A 21,694-nucleotide genomic window follows, 5' to 3' on the forward strand; every position below is an offset into this window, starting at 1 on the left:
GGTGGGTATACACTGTACTAGTGGCGACATTGTGCATGCTCTGTTGCCTGTGTCTGTGTGCCTGTTGTTCTGTCAGTGTGATCATGTGATGTATCTGACCCCAGGAATGTGTCAATAAAGTTTCCCCTTCCTGGGACAATGAATTCACGGTGTTCTTATTTCAATTTCCAGGAGTGTATTTTGCCAAGTTTTAAGTTGGTGCACCCGAATTAGAAACAATAGGGCGCAATGGGGCCCCATCCTAATAGTTCTTTGGCAAACCGTATAATCAAGGTGGAACGGTCGTTCCAGGACGTCGTTTTTTGATAGTGTCCTCAGGTAAGGAACTCTGCTTCGGAAGTGAAATGGTTGTCCGTTTTATGCGATCCGTGGAAGTCTTGTGTATTATAAGATATTCTGTATCCTTAAGTAAATCAAACATCTTATTCACATAATCTGCCTTTGAGATTAAAATGGTAGCATTACCTTTGTCTGCTTCTAAAATTAACAATTCAGCGTCCTCTCCAATAGACCGAATAGCTGTTCGTTCAGCTGAAGAAATTGTGGAGGCCGAGCCCGAAGCAAAAGGTGAGAAACTTCCTGTCAAAACTCTTCCTCTTGTTAGAGAGGTCTTGGCTGCAGCTCTTTTTCCGCCAGGGTGTAGCAGAAATGATTGAATGCGTGCGTACTGTATCTAGCACATGCGCTGTTGTACTTCCGATGCATATAAAGGTGCAGTCATTTGCGAGTAGAATCAGCTATCGGCGAGAGAAACGTAGCTTTTTTCACTTGATGATGGCGGCCAGGTGGACCGCTGAAAAATTGTGTTCGAGCATCCCATATCGATGATGTTGCTTGAATGGTTCGAACTGACACTTGTCGATTTCCCAGCATTGAAATCTGCAGCACTTTGCGGAAGGACTGTACTTCTGTCACGTTCAACGATTGTCTTCAGTCGTCGTTGGCCCGGTGCTTGTAGTATCTGTAGTATCTGGTTCAACACCGATGTCGGAGATTTGTTGTTTTGCATGATTCCTTATATTCACGTTACACTCGCGAAATGGTCGTACGGGAAAATCCCCACTTTGTCGCCACCTCGGAAATGCTGTGTCCCACTGCGTGCGCCGACTATAACACCACTTCAAAGCTCATTTAAATCTTTATAATCTGCCATTGCAGCAGCAGTAACCGATCGAACAACTGCATCAGACACTTGTCTTATGTAGGCGTTGCCGATCGCAGCACCGTATTCTTCCTGTTTACAAATCTCTGTATTTGAATACGCATGTATGAACCAGATTCTTTGGCGCATCCTGTGTATAAGTAATGGAATTTTTTTCCTTGTCCAGTTTTCGTTGAAAAAAAAAACGGAATATTGTGAAATATTCCCGCTTAATGTCCTAGAGTTCCATGAAGTACCGATAGGTGACAGCTCTGTACGTAGACTTCGAAATGGCGACTGTAACGGAGGTGCCTTCAAAGCTGAAAGCTGTAATTCACGTTTTTTGGTGAAACCCTAGAGCATCGCAGATATCCAAAGGCGGCTGCAGAATGTCTACGGAAACCCGGAAGTGAACAAAATCGTGGTGAGCCTTTGAGGGAGGCGTCTGCCATCATGGCGACAATGTCACGCAAACCTGACCCACCTTTCGCGAGCGGGCTGGCCGCTCACAGTTGTCACTTTCGTAATGTCGGAATCGAAGGATCTCAATCAAACACTTCGCTGACATATTAGTCCATGCTCACTGCCCGCTCGGTTCCTAAGACCTAACAGACTTCCATCTGTTTAGTCCAATGAAAAATCCACTCCGCGGGAATGATCAGGAGGTTACGGATGCAGAAAGTCGTTGGCTCCGACGTCGACCAGTAGAGTGGTGCCATGAGGGACTACAGGCCTTCCCAGTAAGGAGGCCTAAGGCCGTCCCGTTTAACGGCGATTATGTTCGAAAATACCGGTTTGTAGACAAACGAGTGGGGAATAATGTGATGTACTGAAATGTGAATAAAATCAACATACTTGCAGAAAAAAGCGCGTCGCATTACTTATTAAACGCCCTACGTTTTTTCTACAGAAAAAGCCACTATCTGTACTAAAGGTCGCAGATTCGTGGTAATGCAATGGTGCACAATTTGTAGGTAACCCGTTAAAATTCTGGTTGCAGAGGGAACTTTCTGTACTGCTATATACTCATCTACTATTAACCCTTCACCCCAGACACTCGTTGCTGGGCTACGCACATTTTGGTTTGAATCTAATATCACTTTCTCACAATTTAAATGCTTTAAAAAGGGGTCGTAATTTTAGAATGTTTATGTGCGTATTTATTTTGATTTTGGTGCTATTGCACCCTACATCTGTCTCACATAGCAGTTCAGGATTAAAATTTCACGATACTTGCACGGGAAGTAATGCCTGCATCTTAAGTCAATCAGAGCTATCTATGTTTACAAAGTATTCGTAGCACATTTCTCAAACTATTCTAAGCTCACCTAAGAAAAAATTAGTCACCCACAGGTTACGCAACTTTAACATTGTGTGTTCTAATAACCTCGTCATTGAGCGCTCCTAATCCGAACACACTGATCCACAATGCTGTGTATAATCATCTCTAACCTTATTAATAGCCACAATCCGAAGTGGAAGTTATTCATAAATTTCTTCAGGTGTGTCAAATTCAGCTCATTCAGAAATATAATGCAATAAACCACATGTATTTTGAGGATGTTACGAATTATGAATAAAACGTAATAAATAGCACGGTCTGTCGACTTACCAACCAAGGGGAGACATTGCTTGCTACATTTCACACTATTTTCCAGTTTGTTATATTTAATCGAGATTAGGTGAATTAGCAAGTCAGTCAAAGTTCGATGTAAGTGTTCGTTTAAGCAATGTCGCGCGAAGTGGCAACAACATGGCTCGTTTCACCTTGCTATACGGGAGCGTCCACATGCTTACAGCATACTCGTCGTGAATATGTAGCCCGATTTTGTGCGTGAGGGTATATATATATATATATATATATATATATATATATATATATATATATATATATATATATATGTGTGTGTGTGTGTGTGTGTGTGTGTGTATGAGAGAGAGAGAGAAAATGTGCATTTTTGTTAATCCTTCACAATGAACGGTCTGCACAGATTTGGATGGAATTTTTTATGGAGACACCTTATACCCTCAATTAACACAAACCTTATACCAAAACAAGGAATAAAAGCGCAGTAAACATGGGCTCTCAAAGGCAACCCCTAAGACCTATGGGCACTTGTTCATCTTCACATAGTGTGAAATACATATCACTCAACAGGTTCTCGTAGCTGTTATGGTATATATTTTAGACCTCATGTTTACTAGACTTTTCTTCTTGTTTTATCCTTACTACCTCCTCCCAAAATTATGGAAAGCAAAAACCTTGAAATAGAATATATGTGTTCCATAGTGTCGATTAACAAGTGCTAATAGCTCTAAAGATATGCGTTGTACAGCCCAGGTTTACTACAATTTTCTCACGTTTTGCTGTAAGAAAACTGTTGAAAAGTTCCACTCCACTTTCAGCATCCTTGGCGCTGTGAGTCGATCTGCTTCCGCTTCTGTGTGAAAGATAACTGGGATTTTTCTGATGATAAGACCCCTGGCCATACAGTCAATTATGTGCCATTAAATTGTGCTAGAGATATTGTTTTTATAGTTTCCAAAAATTTTTATTCATAATCTCAGTTTGTTACAACGGAACAAAGAAAAGCCATCTCATCACTGAGCGGCCTTATACCTCCACCCCAAACAAAGAACCAAGTCTTCCACTCAAACCTCCAAAAATCTCCGTCCAAAAGAGAACGTCTTCTGATTTTCACTAAACTCACTGGCACGGTGGTCACTTTGAAATATCTCGAAATACTGGCGTAAGTCAGTGGCCGTACAGGGTCTATATATACGTGTCATGCAATAACGTCATTTATTTATCTTTTTAACAAAGAAAATTAACGAAGTCCATTTGTTTTAGATAGCGTCAATCGCAAAATGTAGTCCCAGCAGGTACCAGGTCAACTTAAACTTGAAACATCCTTCTTCACAGTAAATTCACGAAATATACATGTACAATATTTCGCACATACAATATTGCATATGACCTAGTGACCAGACTTCTCGGTTTGGAATTATCATAACAACACTCAACGTAACCTTTTAATTTAAATTGGGTGAGAATCAGCTAGCTGTTACGTTTCGCACACTCTCCCTCCCCCCCCCCCCCCCTTCCCACAAAGATTTGTACAGCCATAAACTGGAGAAAACTTTTGCAGCCTGTTCGAGTAATAGTGGGTATAATTCTACACTATGGCAGTGAACATGACAATACAAAATTTACTGTTGTTTATGCTTCCGAACATTGCATAATCAGTGTACCAATGACATAAACAGTAAGATTTGACTGTAAGGCGATAATGGATTGCAAGTTCCTTAACTTTTCACAGAATTCCAAACTTAACATGTGTACATAACAGTACATATTTCACCACTTGTATTATCCATTCTTAACTAATTTTTGTCGACAGATAAATATCTTGGTATTTCCAGACAAATCTAAGTAAACATTTTGCATTTTTAGTGAACAAATATGAAACGAGGCTGAAACAAGTAAAGACAGAAGTCTAGAGAAGGAAATAATTAAATGTAGTTTCATATACTGTTTGTGCGTACGTATTTTCCTGCAAGAGGGCACAGTTGCTTCGCAGAGTATTTACATGTGCAGTCTTTCACCTGCTGACTGGGACAGAAACAGCATCTGTTACTGTCATTCAGGTGACTAAGCATTTCATTATCCTAAGAAGTACATACCACCAGTATAAAATAAATTATTCATAGCAAAACAGCTTATAAGTTGTGATGTACGTAATAACTAATAAATATTTATATTGTGAAATGACATACAAAGAACAAAGTTGAAAGTGATGCCTCTCACACACTGCTATTCGGATGATCTACAGTCACATTGTCAATCCTAGTGCAGTAGTTTACATTACATATAGGTGATGATTCCAGCTCAAATGCTGTAAGCGCAGGTTTTTTCTCATACAGTGCTGTTGACTTACTGCTGGTTGAGTAACGACTCTTAATAAACATAATTTTACATCCATTATTTTCAATAGTCGGAGGAAGGAAACTCCTAACACTAATTTCTAGTTTCTATTTGCTATTACATTTCATTTCATTACATAAGACCTCTCGCTTTTACCAATATTTCACTTATTGAATCTCCGCCCCCGGTAGCTGACTGGTCAATGCGACAGAATGTCAATCCTAAGGCCCCTGGTTCGATTCCCGGCTGGGCCGGAGGTTTTCTCCCCCTCAGGACTGGGTGTTGTGTTGTCCTAATCATCATCATTTCATCCATATCGACACGCAAGTTGCCGAAGTGGCGTCAATTAAAAAGACTTGTATCTGGCGAACGGCATACCCGACGGGAGGACCTAATCACACGACATTTTTTACTTATTGAATCAGTCTTTCACTTATAACTTCATGACGCAAGAGAGGTATTGTATGTCTGTAATCAGTCTCTTGTTATTACACAGATCCAAATATGAATCCCCTAATGTACATTTTGCGTGTTTCTAAGTTTCGCTGAACATGTCAATATTATATTTTACTGTCTTATAACTGACAGAAAAAATTAAACTTTCAAATCACTTCTCTTTCCTCCCTCATAGTAAATCACTCACTGGATAATCAACGGTGGATAAATTAACCTACACATTTACAAGATCTGGCTTGCAGAAACACATTTGAAGTTCATGAATACTTTGTGATTACATTACTCTTATTTGTGTTTGCTTAAATTACATATCTATACAATTATAGGCTAAGTCCTCTCGACTTCACATCTTTTTGTCTCTTTTACCGAAATTGACACAGTTGTAAGATTTGCTTCATTATAGGCAAATTTCTTTTGTCATGCGTAAAAGGAAACTTCAAATCTACATGCCTGTTCTATCTTGGTTAGGAGTAATATTTCGGTCACTAATCTCAGTGCATTAATCATAATGATTACTGTTTCAGTCAGTATGCACATATAAATCAAACTAAACATTACTGTCACTATACATTGTTAAATATTCTCTGAGTGCAATGAGACCTGTCTGAAGTATAGTGACATTTTTTAGTGAAATATGTGTCAGACGTAAGTAGTACCATCAGCATAAGGCATCAGATCGTATATGTAGTGTAGATAGCAAGAAAACCTTTCAAGAAAACCTTCTATCACAGGTAGATATAAAAGCTGCAAATACTTCTAAAAAATGGATTTTTTTATTCTTAATGTAATACTTCATCTTTCATGAAAAAATTATATTCACAACAAAATACTCTTCTCTTTTCAACATGTTTATTTACATCCCTAGAATCGAGTACAATTCTTATCACGCCATCTCGTTTCGACACTACAACTAATGGATTGTTGTACTGGCTGCTGCTTCTTTCTAATATATTCCATCATTGCATTTGTTACATCTCTCTTTCTACTTCTTACCTTTTACAAATTGGGATGGCGTAAATCCTAACAAAAAAACTGCTCATGAGCTTTTAATTTCTGTTTACACTGATAGTTTTCAACCCTTCCTGGTTTAACATTAAAAATAACTTTCTATTTCCACAGCAAACATTTAGATTCTTTTTCTGGGCTTAAGGTTTCTGCTTGATACCAATTTTGCGATACAGTTCACTATAAGAATTACTATTAATTTCATCATTATTATATTCCTCATTGTTCTCAAAATAACCTTTATCTCCAGGTACTTCTCCCCCCCCCCTCCCCTCGATCTGATTACTGTGGCCATTGTTTAACATTACAATACTAGCTTCTCCAAAGAGCCCTTTCTATGGGTCAGTAAAAGTTATTTTCAAGTCACTCCTAACAAAATTCACTTTTCTTTTATTTTCATCTAATTCCTCATTTACCAAGCATCCTTGAGTAAAGCTAGTGTTATTGATCTTGAACTCTAGTAAAACCTGCCTGGTGATCAATTTTCTCGTTTTACCAGTGGCTCCTTTTATTCTAACACCTTTCACAGGAAATTCAGTGAAGTTCCCATTATTCTTTATTCAAGTCTCAGTTTTCCCAACATGACATTAGTGGGACTCCCAGTGTCCAGAAGACAGTTACATCTCTATCAATCTGTACAGTAACATATGGGCTACCTGGTGCATCCTGTTTTTCATCTTTTCCGTTCCTATATAAAAGATCTTCCTCAGTTTCCCTAAAACTCACTCCTTCCTCTCTATCTGAAACTTTATCACTTTCTACTGACTGCAAAGTTTCCAAAACTACATTACATCTAAATGGCTTTTTACTAGAAGCAACATTTACTTAGTTTTCTGAGTTCATATTTTGATAAATTTTCCTTAAAACTACTTACATTTGACTGTCATTGCTAACACTATCACAGTGGTCAGTAGTTAACTTCAATATTTTATCACTAATTAAGTCCTTTCTCTTTTTTTATTAAAGCAAGTGGACACAATATGAATGACATTTACTGGCAATAGCAGTTTATCTGTGCTTCCCTTTCTCATATAACACTATCATCTAAACCCATAATTGACATCCTATCATCATATTCCATCTAACTTTCACTTTCAATCTCCACATAAATAATTCCATCTAATTCGTCGCACAACGAAGTATTATCAACATAAGAAAAATCGTCATTAGCATCATAATCACATAAATCTTCAACATATCCATTCTTATCCTCTGCACAGATATCATCATTAACATCATCATCACTTAAGAAATCTTTATGAAAAAACTTTAGGGCTTCCCCTTTCTCCTGTACATACTTTCCTAACTGATGTAGCTTTTTCCCTTGTTTATCTAGTTTTGTATCTAAATTACTTGATATTCTGCTTTGTTACTTTGAAGTGAGTTTTAATAAATTGTCAAGTCTGTCGACTATGCTTCCATCTCTACTGTATATTGTCTTACGTTCATACAGCCCTCGAAATGACGAACTAGTGCTACTGTTTTTGTCTACTTCAGCTTCTCCTTCTGACTCTTTATCACTGAAATGGTCGTCATGAATACTACAGACACTATTAATTACTTGTTGTAATCCTGGCACCTCCTCCTCCTCTCTGCTCTGCACATTTTCTGCATTTAAGTTTTCCATGTATTTAACTACAAAATAGATATAATTAATCACCCAACATAAAATCAAAAATTTCTTCACAAGACCTAACTCAACAGGCACTTTACACATCGGTAAAAAAAAATATTGAGACGCCTTGGCATAGATGCTCAGTAGCAAGATGATAAGGGCTACTGTGCTCCTGGTCGGATTCTGCGTTGAATTTGTCCGAAGCAGTTGTTCGTCTTCGTTCACAACCTTCTTTTGCCCAAATTTTATGCCCATTTTCTTTCGATTTGTCGAAACACGTCTGAAACTTAAAAACTACGTGGGCAACAGTTTTACGTTAATCCCAGCTCCTACACCACATAAAAAGTTTCTTCTCCACTTTCAGCATCCTTGGCGCTGTGAGTTGATCTACTTCCGCTTCTGTGTAAAAGATAATTGAGATTTCCAGGTGGTACGACCACTGACCAGACAGTCAATTACGTGCCATTAGTTTGTGCTACATATATTGCTTTGATAGTTTCCAAAATGTTTTATTTATATCTTCAGTTTGTTACAACGGAAAAAAAAGCCATCCCATCACTGAGCGGCCTTATACCTCCACACCAAACGAAGAATCAAGTCTTCCCCACGAAGCCCCCAAAATATCCGTCCAAAAAAGAACCTCTTATTTTTAGTAAGCTCACTGGAACAGTGGCCACTCTGAAATATCTCGAAAAACCGGAGTAAGTCAGTGAACTTACAGGGTATATATATATATATATATATATATATATATATATATATATATATATATATATATGTGTGTGTGTGTGTGTGTGTGTGTGTGTGTGTGTTTTACAATAACGTCATTCATTCTTCTTTTTAACACAGTAAGTTAACGAAATCCATTTGATTTATCAGAGTCAGTTGCAAAACGCTGTACCCTCAGGTACCAGGACAACGTAAACTTGAAACAGCCTTCTTCACAGCAAATTCACGAAATATACATGTACAATATTTCACAGATATAGGATTTCACATAACCTAATGATTAAACTTCTCAGTTTTTAATTATCATAACGAGACTCAATGTATACTTTTAATTTAAAGTGGGTGACAATTTGCTAGCTGTTACGTTTCACTGTCCCTATAGCCTCTAAGATTGTCAGTGTTTTTGGTATAACCTGTATACACCTATCTGCCATACGAGCGACGATGAACGTGAAACGTAATTGGAGACTGAAACACGAATACCCGTAATTTATTCATTCATTATTTGAGAATGACAGCTCTTATCGAATCGCTACAGATTTTACAGATAATACCTTTACGAAACTTTTTCTCACTCACAAGCGCATAAATTGATGAAACAAAAGAAGATTATCGTTTATTAAATTTTTGGTGTTCATGTACCAAAACCGCTGCGTCAACATGACGTTTTAATTTATAACGTCTTATTACTGAATGTATTTTAAACACATTTCACAGACAGTATCCACACACAAGGTGTTTCTTCAAGAGAGTAAAAAAGAATGTACCAGTACACAGAGAACGCTCCACTGAACAATTTAAGGTACGGAACCTGGGGTCGAAGAAGCCAGCGTAAGAAGATGTGGAAGTAAAGTTGTCTGCCGTTTTGTCTAGCATTACTGCTTTCATGCTTATTTACAACTAACAAGCGTACAGGTTTACACATACTGTGCTGTTTATTTACATGTTCATTCATTATTTCCTGCATTAAAACAAGGAGAAATAGCCTGATTACCAGGAAGTCCGAATGGCCACCTGTACTTCAAGTTCTCTGCAAAGAGTTCTACCTCAGTTGTTGGAGAATGTACCTTGGCTGTTCGTGAGAGGTTGTGGATGCAGCATGACGGTGAACCGCCTCACTTCAGTGTGGCTTTCCGCAATCATCTCAGTGCTGCATTTTCTTATCGCTTAATTGGAAGGGGAGATCCTATTCCATAGCCTGCCAGATCACCTGACCTTAATCCCCTTGATTATATGCTATGGGGATATTTAAAGTCATTTGCGTATGAGACCGCACTGGGCAAGGAGATGGAATTTGTTGCCAGAATTCTAAATGCCTGTAGTGTGATTCGGAACGTGCCAGGGATTGTTAGCAGGGTGCGTCTAAACCTTGTTCGTCGATGTCATGCTTGCTTTGGAGTTGCTGGCCGTCAGTTTCAGTACAATTTGTAAGATATAGTACGAATGGTATGTTCATAGTGTCATGATTGTGTTTGCATTTAACTGTAGCTAATGTAAATAAAAAGGTGGCCGATGATGTGATTTTATTCCCATTACCTCGTTAAGATGGCTTCTCCCACCCGAGGACCCCACCTCAAATTGGTCAGTGAAGCATCCTCTGCGTCATGGTAAATTTTTGCACGCTCTTACGGAAAGACCCCGTATGTCGCTGAACGTACCTACAAAAATAAATCATGGTCCCGCACATAGTTCAGGAGATACGACATCATAAACATTGTGCTGTGTTAAGAAAGCTGCAGGTCGAAATTCCCTAGACGAACAAGTGTAGTGAAGTACTTCTCCGTGTGAAATATGTTTTATGTATATGAAAAATATTTCACATGTGTTTAAGCGGGAAAAGGGCACAGGTAAAAGCTCATCCTAAACCCGTGGAACGATTTCAGCCGAATGCGGCACTCATGTTAGTTACTATGTGTAAAGTGATATTATGGGGTAAGAACCACCAGCCTCCTGGTGGGGTGAACGTGATAACGTGAAGAGAGATAGGGGGCACGACGAGTTAACAGACCGAGGGGGAGGAAGGAGGAGACGAACTAACAGGAGACTGGAGTAGATACATACCCATTCATCTTTTTGTAAATAAATGTTTAACTGTGGGTGACACCACGGGCTGCAGATGGTGACGAAATAAAGATGCTAGTTCATGAATGAGTGGTCACAAGCCATGGCACAAAAAAGGTCCCCATAAGGCCGACTTCTGTCCTGAACTGCAGATTTCACACACTGTGGTATAAACGCCATGTAAAAATCTACGCGCTTAATGTCGACTACTGCCGTAATTAAAGACGTATAGTTTTTTATGTCACTGTGTATGATCCCTTTAGTGAAGTACCTGGAACCATATGTCCATTCGATACAGTTTCCTTTCCAGTGTTCCCTTGGAAACGCCTCCATCCACAGATACCAGCAATTCCTCTCGGATTGGAAACAGACCATAGTTGACAGCGTATCACACTTGTTTCTAATCTTTTTTTGCTTAGGATTTTAAAACTACAATTCTTACACCGTTTTACATAACTGCGCCTTGTCGGACCTCGGGCACTTGTTGGGCAGTCAGTGGTGATACATCAACAAATCGAGCAACTGGCACATTAAAACACGATAGCATTTTTCCGACAGCCTTCCATGTCTCCACTGGACTCATTTTTCTGCCTTTATTCCACGCAAACACACCACTTCAGTTCCATAACTAATGTCAGTGGTGATGCTTCACATCACAGCTTGTAGCCAGTTATAAACCATTTACAGCTCCTGAAAGCCATCACTGTGCTGTTTTAAGTGGGTGAGTTCGTAAAGCTTATGATACAACTTGTTGACAATTCTTCTGTGTTTGCGAATTAAATTTTGATTTTTAGGCTCCACATAATGAAAAAGCAACTCATTTCTTATTCTATCTACCCACACATGTTCCGACACCTGTGAGTCTCGATTTATTTCTGTAAAATATCATACAAAGTTTATATTAAAATTATTCTATTCCATTGTGGCAGGGTCCTACGGTAACCAGTTTCGAGTTTTTTAGAGTAATGACTGTCTTGGTTGTGACATTATTTAATATCATTGAGCAAGGTCCACGTTGTATTTTATATGTTTTTTTGGCGGATCTATCACATATCCATTTACCGTTGCGTCCATTTTACATTTTAAGTGGCTTTATGAAGCATGGGTTACATACCCAGTTAATTTAAAATAATGTCGCAACCAAGACTGTTTTTATTCTGAAATAATACGAAGTTTATCGTGGTTTTTCTGCCTTAGGCCTAAGAACTACTGTGTAACATGTGCATTTCGCTTCATTTGTTGCTATGGCTCACTTGAAATTACATTACTTGAGAAAGAAGGTGACATATAGGAAACACGTCTGGGTAAAAGCTCCTACAAAAAGACAATGAGTTTTGTATAAGACCCAATTTAAGAGATCGAGAGTGACTGACGCAGTTTAGCATATATTTTAAACACTGCATTAATATTGTGACATTTGACAAACAAGGAATAATTTAGATGAGGAAAACATTTAATATGATAGTCAGTTGTGCCTTATCTATGGCACAGCGATCGAACGTCGCACGTTCACTTCTGACTAGTGTTTTACAACCTGTATGTTCAGGATATAAACATTGAGTGTGCATGGTTGTTCGCTAAGGGGGAGTGGGTGAAGAGGGGAGAGAGGGGGAAAGAGAGAAGGAGAGAAAGAGAGGGGAGAAGAGAGAGAAATCGAGGGAGAGGGAGAGGCAAGGTCGTGACATGTCGCTTGATGATCATGATGATATCAACCTATTTGCTATTTTGTTTCAGTCTGGTACCTAGATATAAGAACAGACCAAATGGTGCACATAAGTTGACATTAATATTACAAGAAAAGGGTTTTTACGCAATTTCAAATGTGTCAATAAAATTATTACTATGTTTAAGGGAAAAAATCTAAATCAAGCATCTAAGTTACATAAAAATATTAAGAATTCTTTAAAGTGAGACACATCTCCTCACTAAAATTTGGCCATCTGGTGCACAGGTATCTTTTCATCCGGAATCCAGAAGGCACAGCCTACTGATATACTACACTAAGCTGGGTTGCTGAGTACATAAAAAGAAAAAATAAGCATTTTTTTTAAATGAGAAGAAAAGTCTGCATACTACAATATGGCCATCTGATACACAGATATATGTTTACCCAGAATCCAGGAGGCACATGCTACTGGTGCATCACACGATGCTGCATTGCTGCTTAAAAAATTTCGTAGTTTATAGTTCTCGACTACCTACTATGTAACACTAAATAACACTATTCTACCTGATATCAGAACCAAGACAGATTGTCATTTGTCTGGATAGTTAGCCACCAGTTCGGTGATGTACAACTCAGAATTCATAGCGACTGCAGTGGTGTGCCACCCGTGGTGAAGAGATTGGTAAACGGCTGTCACGTTCTCAGGAAATCCTTCCTGGTCCTCCCAGAGGCTCATCTCCTCAGTGCTTCCAGAAAATTGTTGTAGGTGGATATTCTTCCAGGTTACATATCGTTGTCATGATGTATGGCCTCTTCCAGGTTGTCTTTCAGCCACATAGGTTTTCAGATCATAAAGTGATATTTTTACCTGTCAGCGAATTGAGCTTATGCCACAGTTCCTCATTCCTTATTTTTTTTTATAGTCGTATTACCAAAGACGTTCCTGTCCTGATCAATAACGTCTGGTCTAATGGCACATTCGTAGACGATGTGGTCTATTTCAGAAATGCTTCCGCCCTTGACACGAAGCCAATTCGCACAATTACAACGACGACAGCACTGCTTTCCGCGTGCCCCTCTCCAGAAACACTTTATGTACCTCCCATTGCTGGTGCTCTCACCTGCCGTCTTTGAGTGGGGTCACTGAGTTCGAACAGAGACGATGGTCACATTAGTGTGGCAGGACCTTCTGTTCCTTCTGAACTATGGGAAAGTCGTGGGATAAGCACGGATTTCTATTGGAATCGTACTTGAAACATGGATCACGTAGGTGGAAATGTAATGAATGTTAAACCTTAGACAGAAGGATCGGCATTAATGCTTTTGCTAGCTGTAAACTTTGTATGTATTAGACATTACGCAAGCCCATATAAAGCGACACAATTTTACACACGCGGTTGCAAATCTAAAATCGTAGTTGGTACAACTGTAAATACTACAAAAAATCATATTATTGTTTGTTTTTATTCATCACGTATTTGACACAATTCTGCATTAATGGGATAGGAAACGCGTTATAGCAGCAGAACATCGTTTCCTGTGCCTAACAATATAAGATTCCGTGTAGCATGTAGCGTTGTGCTATTAAGGATAAAATTTACAAAATAAGCCATTTCTCTCAGGAGACTGCATGTGCATCTCCTTTGATACGTGCTACAAATGGAAGGAACAGTGCAGTCTACATAATTTACAGTCCTAGCAGCTGCATGCGTTTATGTTTGATGAGTAAGTACGACATAAGAAACTAAACTGACCGACTATTTTCCTTTTGTTTTCTTTCGAACTCTCGCTTCGAATGTTCACGTTCGCAAAAAATGTTCCGTAATTTGAGTGTTGTTCGTTTCTATTGAGTCGAAGAAAAATACTTATGACAAAGATATTGTAATGTTTCAAAAATTAGTCCAAATTAATGTGGACAGGTATTTGAGCGTACTGTTAATTTTACATCCAAAAAGGAGAGAATGCTTAAGGACTTATGTAGGAACGTATGAATGAATGTTGTACTGAGATATTGTTTTAAAAATCGTGAAGACATGACTAGAGGAGCGAACGCGATGTTTATGGTAGTGTAAGAACAAGGATCGGAATGTTAACAGCTCGTGCTCAAAAGATTAGTAACCAGGTTGCAAATACGTTCTAAATTGCGACCAATCAAATCGTTTGACTAACTTTACTGGGTACATTTAGACCAAACTCCAGTCTTCTGATTTCATAGTCTCAAACTATTTTATATTCTGAGCAAACGCAGCTCTTGAATTGCATGATGTCAGGAAGAATTTCGCTAGCAGCTGATAAAATTATTGTTCACTGAAACGCAACCGGTTTTGCGGATTAAAGCCGAAGCTTGAGGTGCTAACTACATGGTAAAAAGCAAAGTACAGTATCACCACATTTTGTGGATACTAAAATTAATAAAGGGATGTCTAAAGTATATTCAGAACGTTAGAGGGTCGTAGGTATACCCACCGGACCTTGTCAAAATTTACTATTCAGTGAATACGTCAATGCTATGACGAGCAAAAGATAACGAAGACGTCCTCCAGTCTTACATTGTGCAACACCGGGTCGCCCAGCCATCACACCGGTAAGACACTACCACCTTATATATTCCACATAGTAAACTGCATAGTGCTGCGAATAATCATGCTAGTAGCGTCAATTTCTTTTATTGTCAGGTCCTTTTAGAAATTTCAGAGTCCTCTCATTTTTTTGTATTTTTTCTTTGTTTTAGATGCAGGCAATTTTCACCTAATAGCCGTTCGTCCTAAATGAATGGAGTACGTCTGCGTTACCTTTCGCTCGCCGTAGTACTGACAATATTCACTGAATAGTGAATTCTGACTAGGAGAAATGGTTATACCTATAACTTTCAAGCGCTGTGAGCTTATTTTACACATTTTTTATTAATATCTGCAAAATGTGATGACATCGTACTTTGTTCTTAGCATGTAGGGTGCACTTATAATGCAGCCTGAGGTCGCGCGACCGTTTGTGTTTCGATGGATAGCAGTTTTACCAACTGTTAGCGGAATGCTTCCTAACACGGTTATTTCACAGTAATAGCAGTTTATTTGCAGTATGATGAAAATACATTTTCTTGAAAATTATTCGTAAGGGTATCACCCCTTTAAATATGGAAACAATGACTGAAGAAACTTGCGTAATTTTTATCGCATGAACATCTCCTTAAGTTATCGATTACATATGAACAATTAATACTGCAATTCTACGGGCGCCGAAGTTCACCCATTAGTGTTAATTGTAAATGCTACAAATTACCGCTAACTAAAATAAACTGGTCACGTAATCCTAAACAATGGAATGAACAAAAATAAACGAAACTTAAGTCAAATATTTCAGTTTCCCTGATTCAACAACTAAAACTAAACTTTGTGAGGTTGAGACATCACGTCTTAAGCAAACAGAGGAATTTTAATTTTGCACAAGTTTTTTTATTAAATATGCTTGTGAACCCTTAAAAGTGTTAGGAACCTGAAAGAAACTTATTGTGTGAGTGTTATTGATGCTAATATTCCACAGTATCGTACGTACGTTACTGATTGTGGCCGTACACAATTAAGCTAAAAATTAGCTTACACACCACAAGCGCGCGCTCGTCCGCACAATTTGATCTCTCCTATAGTCTTGCCACTTGCCTGTTGTGTGCAATTCCCTTCTAATTGAATCATTGTCGCACACATCACGGAGAAGCACAAGTTTCCATTGGTTCCTTTACATTTTGCAAACTAAAAGTTTCCTACATGAATGATCATCTTGTGTTTCCTAAATTCTTCTGCATTAAATAGAAAAGTTTTTTTTCCTGTTTTGATAGTAGTAGCAGCAGCAAAAGATAGCTGTTTGGTTAATTTTTGTGGCATATGTTCTATATTTTGTACAAACTATACAGACACGTGAGCTGTGGTTTCATTATTTTTCGACACTGTGAATGGCACATTTCACATTTCCAAGTACAAGTGGTATTTAATAATTGTAATAGGTGCTGTTTACTACAGGAACTTTGTCAACAAAGAATACATATTCTGAGCAACGGGAGAAATAATTAAAACGATGCATTCCATTTTCCCACTCTGTTTGGCGTTAGAGTGGTAGTAATTTATTTTGTCAGTGGCAGTTACTGGACTTATGGACAGGTAACTAATACTGTTGTAATGGACAGAGCTAAATGTTTTTTAACAGTAGAACAGCGCGCAAATAATGGACTGACAGCAGCTTTAAAATAAAAAAAAGTGAATATTGGACGTTTCGTTGACTCCAAACTTCGGGTGTTTTCATGCATAATTTGGTTGATTATACATCCAAAAATCACGAAAGGCGCGACATGGCACTCGAGCACTGGTGAGCAAAATACATTATATTACGTAGTTGTTTTCATTACATGATATCACTCGATGTCCAAGAATAAGTTAGCTTGCATACCTACTGCGATTCATTAGATGTATTCAGAGCGGGTGGTGTGATGTTATTAACAGTCTATACTTACTTCATATTACATGAGTAAACGTACTTGAGCCGAACTGAAGAAAGATGGTAATGCCTGACACTCCAAGAATGATCGTGTCACTAGGGACGACAGACAACCTCTATTCGGACTGAGATAATGCTGTGTAGTCCTTCTCAAAGTAAGAATCCATACTATTGCCTTAAGTGATTTAGTGAGACCACGTAAACCTAAATTTCGATGCACGGCCCGAAATTTGGATAAAGCTCTTCCGTAACGCTAGTATTGTGCCTTACTACAGTAGGTGGTACCCTGGCTAAACTTGTATTGGCCACGCCTCCTGTCGCAACATGATTGCTTAATAAATTCTTGAGATACATGACATTAACTGATATACATTAATGCCACTGCACTGTGTTTTCTGGCATGTTCGTTATGTCTGTTCACTTCATGAAAGTCTCGTTGAAAATTAGAGATGAAAAACTTTATCTGAAACTTTAGATTGCAATAAAGGTGAATGCGTCTAATTTAAAACGCGAATCTTTTTTACGTAAGAGTTAATCCAATTAATCTACAGAAGGTTAACTCACAAAAGGACGGGAATTTGTAGCACAGACAAAGTAAGGCTACCCGCAGAATTTAACTCTTCAAAAAAAATTTTTTTGTTTTCTTCCAGATTAGATCTTTTCTTATTATTCATAGCACCTCAAGGATAATTAAATCAATTCCTGGAAGATGTGACTTATAAATGTAGGTTTTTGATCCGCTGTCAAACAGTTCTCTCAGTTTACTTTTTCCACGCACAAAGATCTATACTGTGCATCACACACTTCATTCATTCGTCCTTTTTCTAATTACTACACTGTTTTCGTTCAGTCTTTATCACTGTATCGTCTGTGTCCTATTTCAGTCCGATAACGCAATTAATGCACATAGTTCATAACTATGGATCAAAATTGGGTCCATTTGTATACGCTGAGATTACTTTCATTTTCACGAATACCATACACATTGTGCCGTACAATTTGAAGTTAGTTTTGTTTAATTTATTTCATTGTCACGTGTAATATTTTTGGGGCTAAATAAACAGGAATAAAAGAGAAAGGGGAAGCAATTTAATTGCTCTGGTTTTCTAATTCTATAGCTCTTCTGATCAGAAGAAAGAAATATTTAGAAGCACTGTTGGTTGCAGTCATTGTTATCTTTTCGATTAAGAGTCCTGTCTGTTACGATTCGTCCTTTCTCTTGTAGGGCCGACTCACCTATCGCCATATCGTGTTTAGCATTTGTTGTAACACTGTCTGCTAAAAGCTACTTCATTAGTAAAGGTCAATGTTTCGTCATCGTAGCAGTGTGTTAATTATGGTAGTATTATTGTTCGTTTCTGGAATTCAGTTGAATGGAAAGTATCGGTAATGATTCTATGTGCTCTGCGACAGTTTTGTATTTCGTATGATATATCTAGGTATGCTACATACTGAACTGCCCTACAAACCTTGCTCAGATAAGCATGATTCTTTTGAGGGTTGTCAATTTGCATTTAGTTGTTTGGATTAACCTGAGAAATTATCAACGTTTTACGTTGCACTTTAGTGATGAATAGAATCTCGCTATTCATCTCCAGTAAACATGATAGTTAGAATATTGTACTACATGTAAGCTACCCTTACGTTGTAGATCAACATCGGAAGAACTGTTAATCAGCATCTTCTTGATATTGTGTAAAAAGTATATAATAAATAGATTTGGTGATAAAGGACAATTTTGTCGAGCTCCTCCTTTTATTTGCTAAAATGCATAAAATTCTATTCGCAGTTTCAATTAGAATTTTATTTACATCGTACTTTCTCTGCATAATTTCTCAATGGATTATGTCTCGACTTATCAACCTAGAGTGAGAAATTTTCTATTTACACTATCATATGCTTTATTTCAATCGATGAACAGGATATGTAACTTTTTTAAATCGACAGATCTTTTAGTTAAATCTGTAGAATAGAGAAAACTATCTGTATAAGGTGGAGATTTACGAGGTTATAGCCAATTAGCAAATTACTTATGGTAGAGGGCGAAGAAACTAAACAGGAATTTCACGAAGAGCGTTAACAAAACAAAAGTGACCTGTTAAACATTATAGTTACTGCAGACACAGTATTACAAAAGGAGTAAAGGGAGCAAGATCACACCTTGAGGCCGAGGTAAGGAAAGTTTCAGAAAAGGATAAACTTATCCAATAACAACATTCTTTAGCCAAGTCCTACTGATGACAAATATTGATCTGGATACAAGGAACATGGTAGTAAAACTATAGCTCCGAGCGATGTAGTTTATGAAAATGAAAAAAAGAAAAAAGGTTTAAAAAGTTAAGTGAAGATATGACACACAAATATTATGGGTATGTGGAAGGAAATCAATATGCAGAAAATTCTCACCAAGAGCTTGCATCCTACTTCCTCAATTATTTGCTGTTCTCTACAGTTTCTGGCCTCTACATCTCCTCTAGTGCCGTGAAAGTAATTTCCTGATGTCTTGCCACATGTCCTATCCTCCTTTCCCTTTTCCTTGTCAGTGTTTTCCACATATTTCTTTCCTTTTTTACATTCGTCTGTAGCAAAATATTTCGAACGGGTCGATGATCTTCTGCCCCGGTTTCGCCACATTCCATGTTTCACTATCATACAGTGCTGTGCTCTGAACATACGTTCTCAGAAATTTCTTCCTCAGATTAAGGCCTATGTTTGAGAATAGTAGACTTCTCTTGGCCACGAGTGCCCTTTTTGCCAGTGCCAGTCTGCTTTCGATGTACTCCTTGTTCCGTTCGTCACTGATTATTTTGCTGCCTAAGTAGCAAAGTTCCTTAACTTCATCAACTTATTGACCATCAATCCTGATGTTAAGGTTATCGCTATTCTCATTTCTGCTCTTCTCATTACTTTCGTCTTTCTTAGATTTACTCTCAATCCTCATTCTGTCCTACTGTTAATTCCATTAAGCAGATCATGTAATGCTTCTTCACTTTCACTCAGGATAGCAATGTCATCTACGAATAGTGTCACATATCCTTTCACCTTGAATTTCAGTTCCACTCCTGAACTTTTCTTTTATTTCCATCATTGCTTCTTCGATGTACAGATCTAACAGAAGAGGCGAAACAATACATCTTTGTCTTACACCTTTTTTTATCCGAGCACTTCGCTCTTGGTCGCCCTGTTTTGGCTCTTGTACATACTGTATATTACCCGTTCCTGTCTATAATTTGCTCCAAATTTTCTGAGAATTTCGCACATTTTGCTGAATTTTACAGCGACAAATGTGACGTCAGTTTGGGTGACCACGATGGAGATGTAGTTAAAGAATTCTGTTACCTTGGCAGCAAAATAACCTATGACGGACGTAGGAAAGGGGACATAAAAAAGAGATTACCACTACCAAAAATGATGTTCTTGGGCTAGGGAAGTATACTAATAACAAACATAGGCCTTAATTTTAAGAAGAAATTTCTGAGAGTGAACGTCTGAAGCACAGCATTGAATGTTAGTGAAACATGGACTGTAGAGAAAACTGGAAAAAAAGAGATTTGAAGAGTCTGAGATGTGGTGCTACAGACGAATGTTGGAAATTATTTTGATTGATAAGAGTGGAAATGAAATGGTTCTCCAGAGAACCAACGAGGAAAGGAATACTTGTCAAACGTGACAAATAGATGGGGCAGGATGGTACGACATATGTTAAGTCGTCACTGGACAACTTCCATGGCACTAGAGGAAGCTGTAGAGGGCAAAGACTGTAGAGAAAGAAAGACAGAGACTGGAATACATACACCAAATAATTGAGGAAGTAGGTTCCAAATGCTCCTCCGGGATGAAGAGGTTGGCAGAGGCGAGGAATTCGTGGCGGGCCAAATCAAACAAGTCAAGAGACTAATGACCCGAAAAAATATTAACAAGGTTGTTCTTAACGCACTACGTTATTTAAGCTTTCTGGAAATGGAAACAAGTAATAACTATATTTAAAAAAAACTATAATAACGAATACACTTGGAAATTCAAGGAGATCGTCATGAAACGATCTCACTCTACCGTGGAGACGGTATCTGAAAGTGCTCTGGGTGGTGGGCACTGTTAGTCGCTGCAGAGGCCCGCAGTGCAGGGGCGGTGCTGAGCCCGTTGCGCCTTCGGACAGCGGCCGCGTCCACGGCTGGCCGCAAGCCGCCTCCGCAGCACTTGTCGCGTCCCGTGTAATCTGTTTGCCGATAGTCCGCCAGCCCTCACCAGTTGTAGCTGGCGCGCCGCGGCGCCGTCTCGTCGTACTCCGGCTCCTCCTCTGCGAGGCACACAAACACGGGAGGGCTCAGCGGCAGCCGCTCTCACACTCTGTCTCACTACCGGTACATTTCGACGAAGACCTCTTACTCAACGGTGGAAATCAGTATGGAGGGGGGTTCCTTCGATACTAATAGTAGGTTATCTGTAAAATATTGTATCGAATTTATTAAGAAAGTTGTAGATACACATAAGACATACACAATCATGACGGTATTACATAGGTTCCTTCATAACGCGAGCAACAAAATAAGGAATTTTCATCTCCTATTTGGAGACTGGTATAAAGGCTTTCTCTGTCCTATTGTGTTACTG

At 38.5% G+C, this 21,694-nt stretch overlaps 1 protein-coding gene across 4 annotated transcripts in view; it reads right to left on the reverse strand.

Annotated features, from left to right (window-relative positions):
* Positions 1 to 18,485: 18,485 nt before the first annotated feature.
* LOC126278486 (cytochrome P450 4C1-like) overlaps positions 18,486 to 21,694 on the reverse strand; it is a 50,146-nt gene continuing 46,937 nt past the window's right edge. For 2 of the 4 annotated variants that reach the window (XM_049978643.1, XM_049978644.1), the window contains one exon: positions 18,486 to 21,380. In XM_049978643.1, the coding sequence (XP_049834600.1) occupies positions 21,325 to 21,380 (56 nt within the window). In that variant the 3' untranslated portion in view covers positions 18,486 to 21,324. The remainder of the gene's footprint in view (positions 21,381 to 21,694) is intronic. The other 2 variants (XM_049978646.1, XM_049978645.1) reach the window with 1 other exon arrangement.

Source organism: Schistocerca gregaria, chromosome 6, assembly GCF_023897955.1.
Source record: "Schistocerca gregaria isolate iqSchGreg1 chromosome 6, iqSchGreg1.2, whole genome shotgun sequence".
NCBI lineage: Eukaryota > Metazoa > Arthropoda > Insecta > Orthoptera > Acrididae > Schistocerca > Schistocerca gregaria.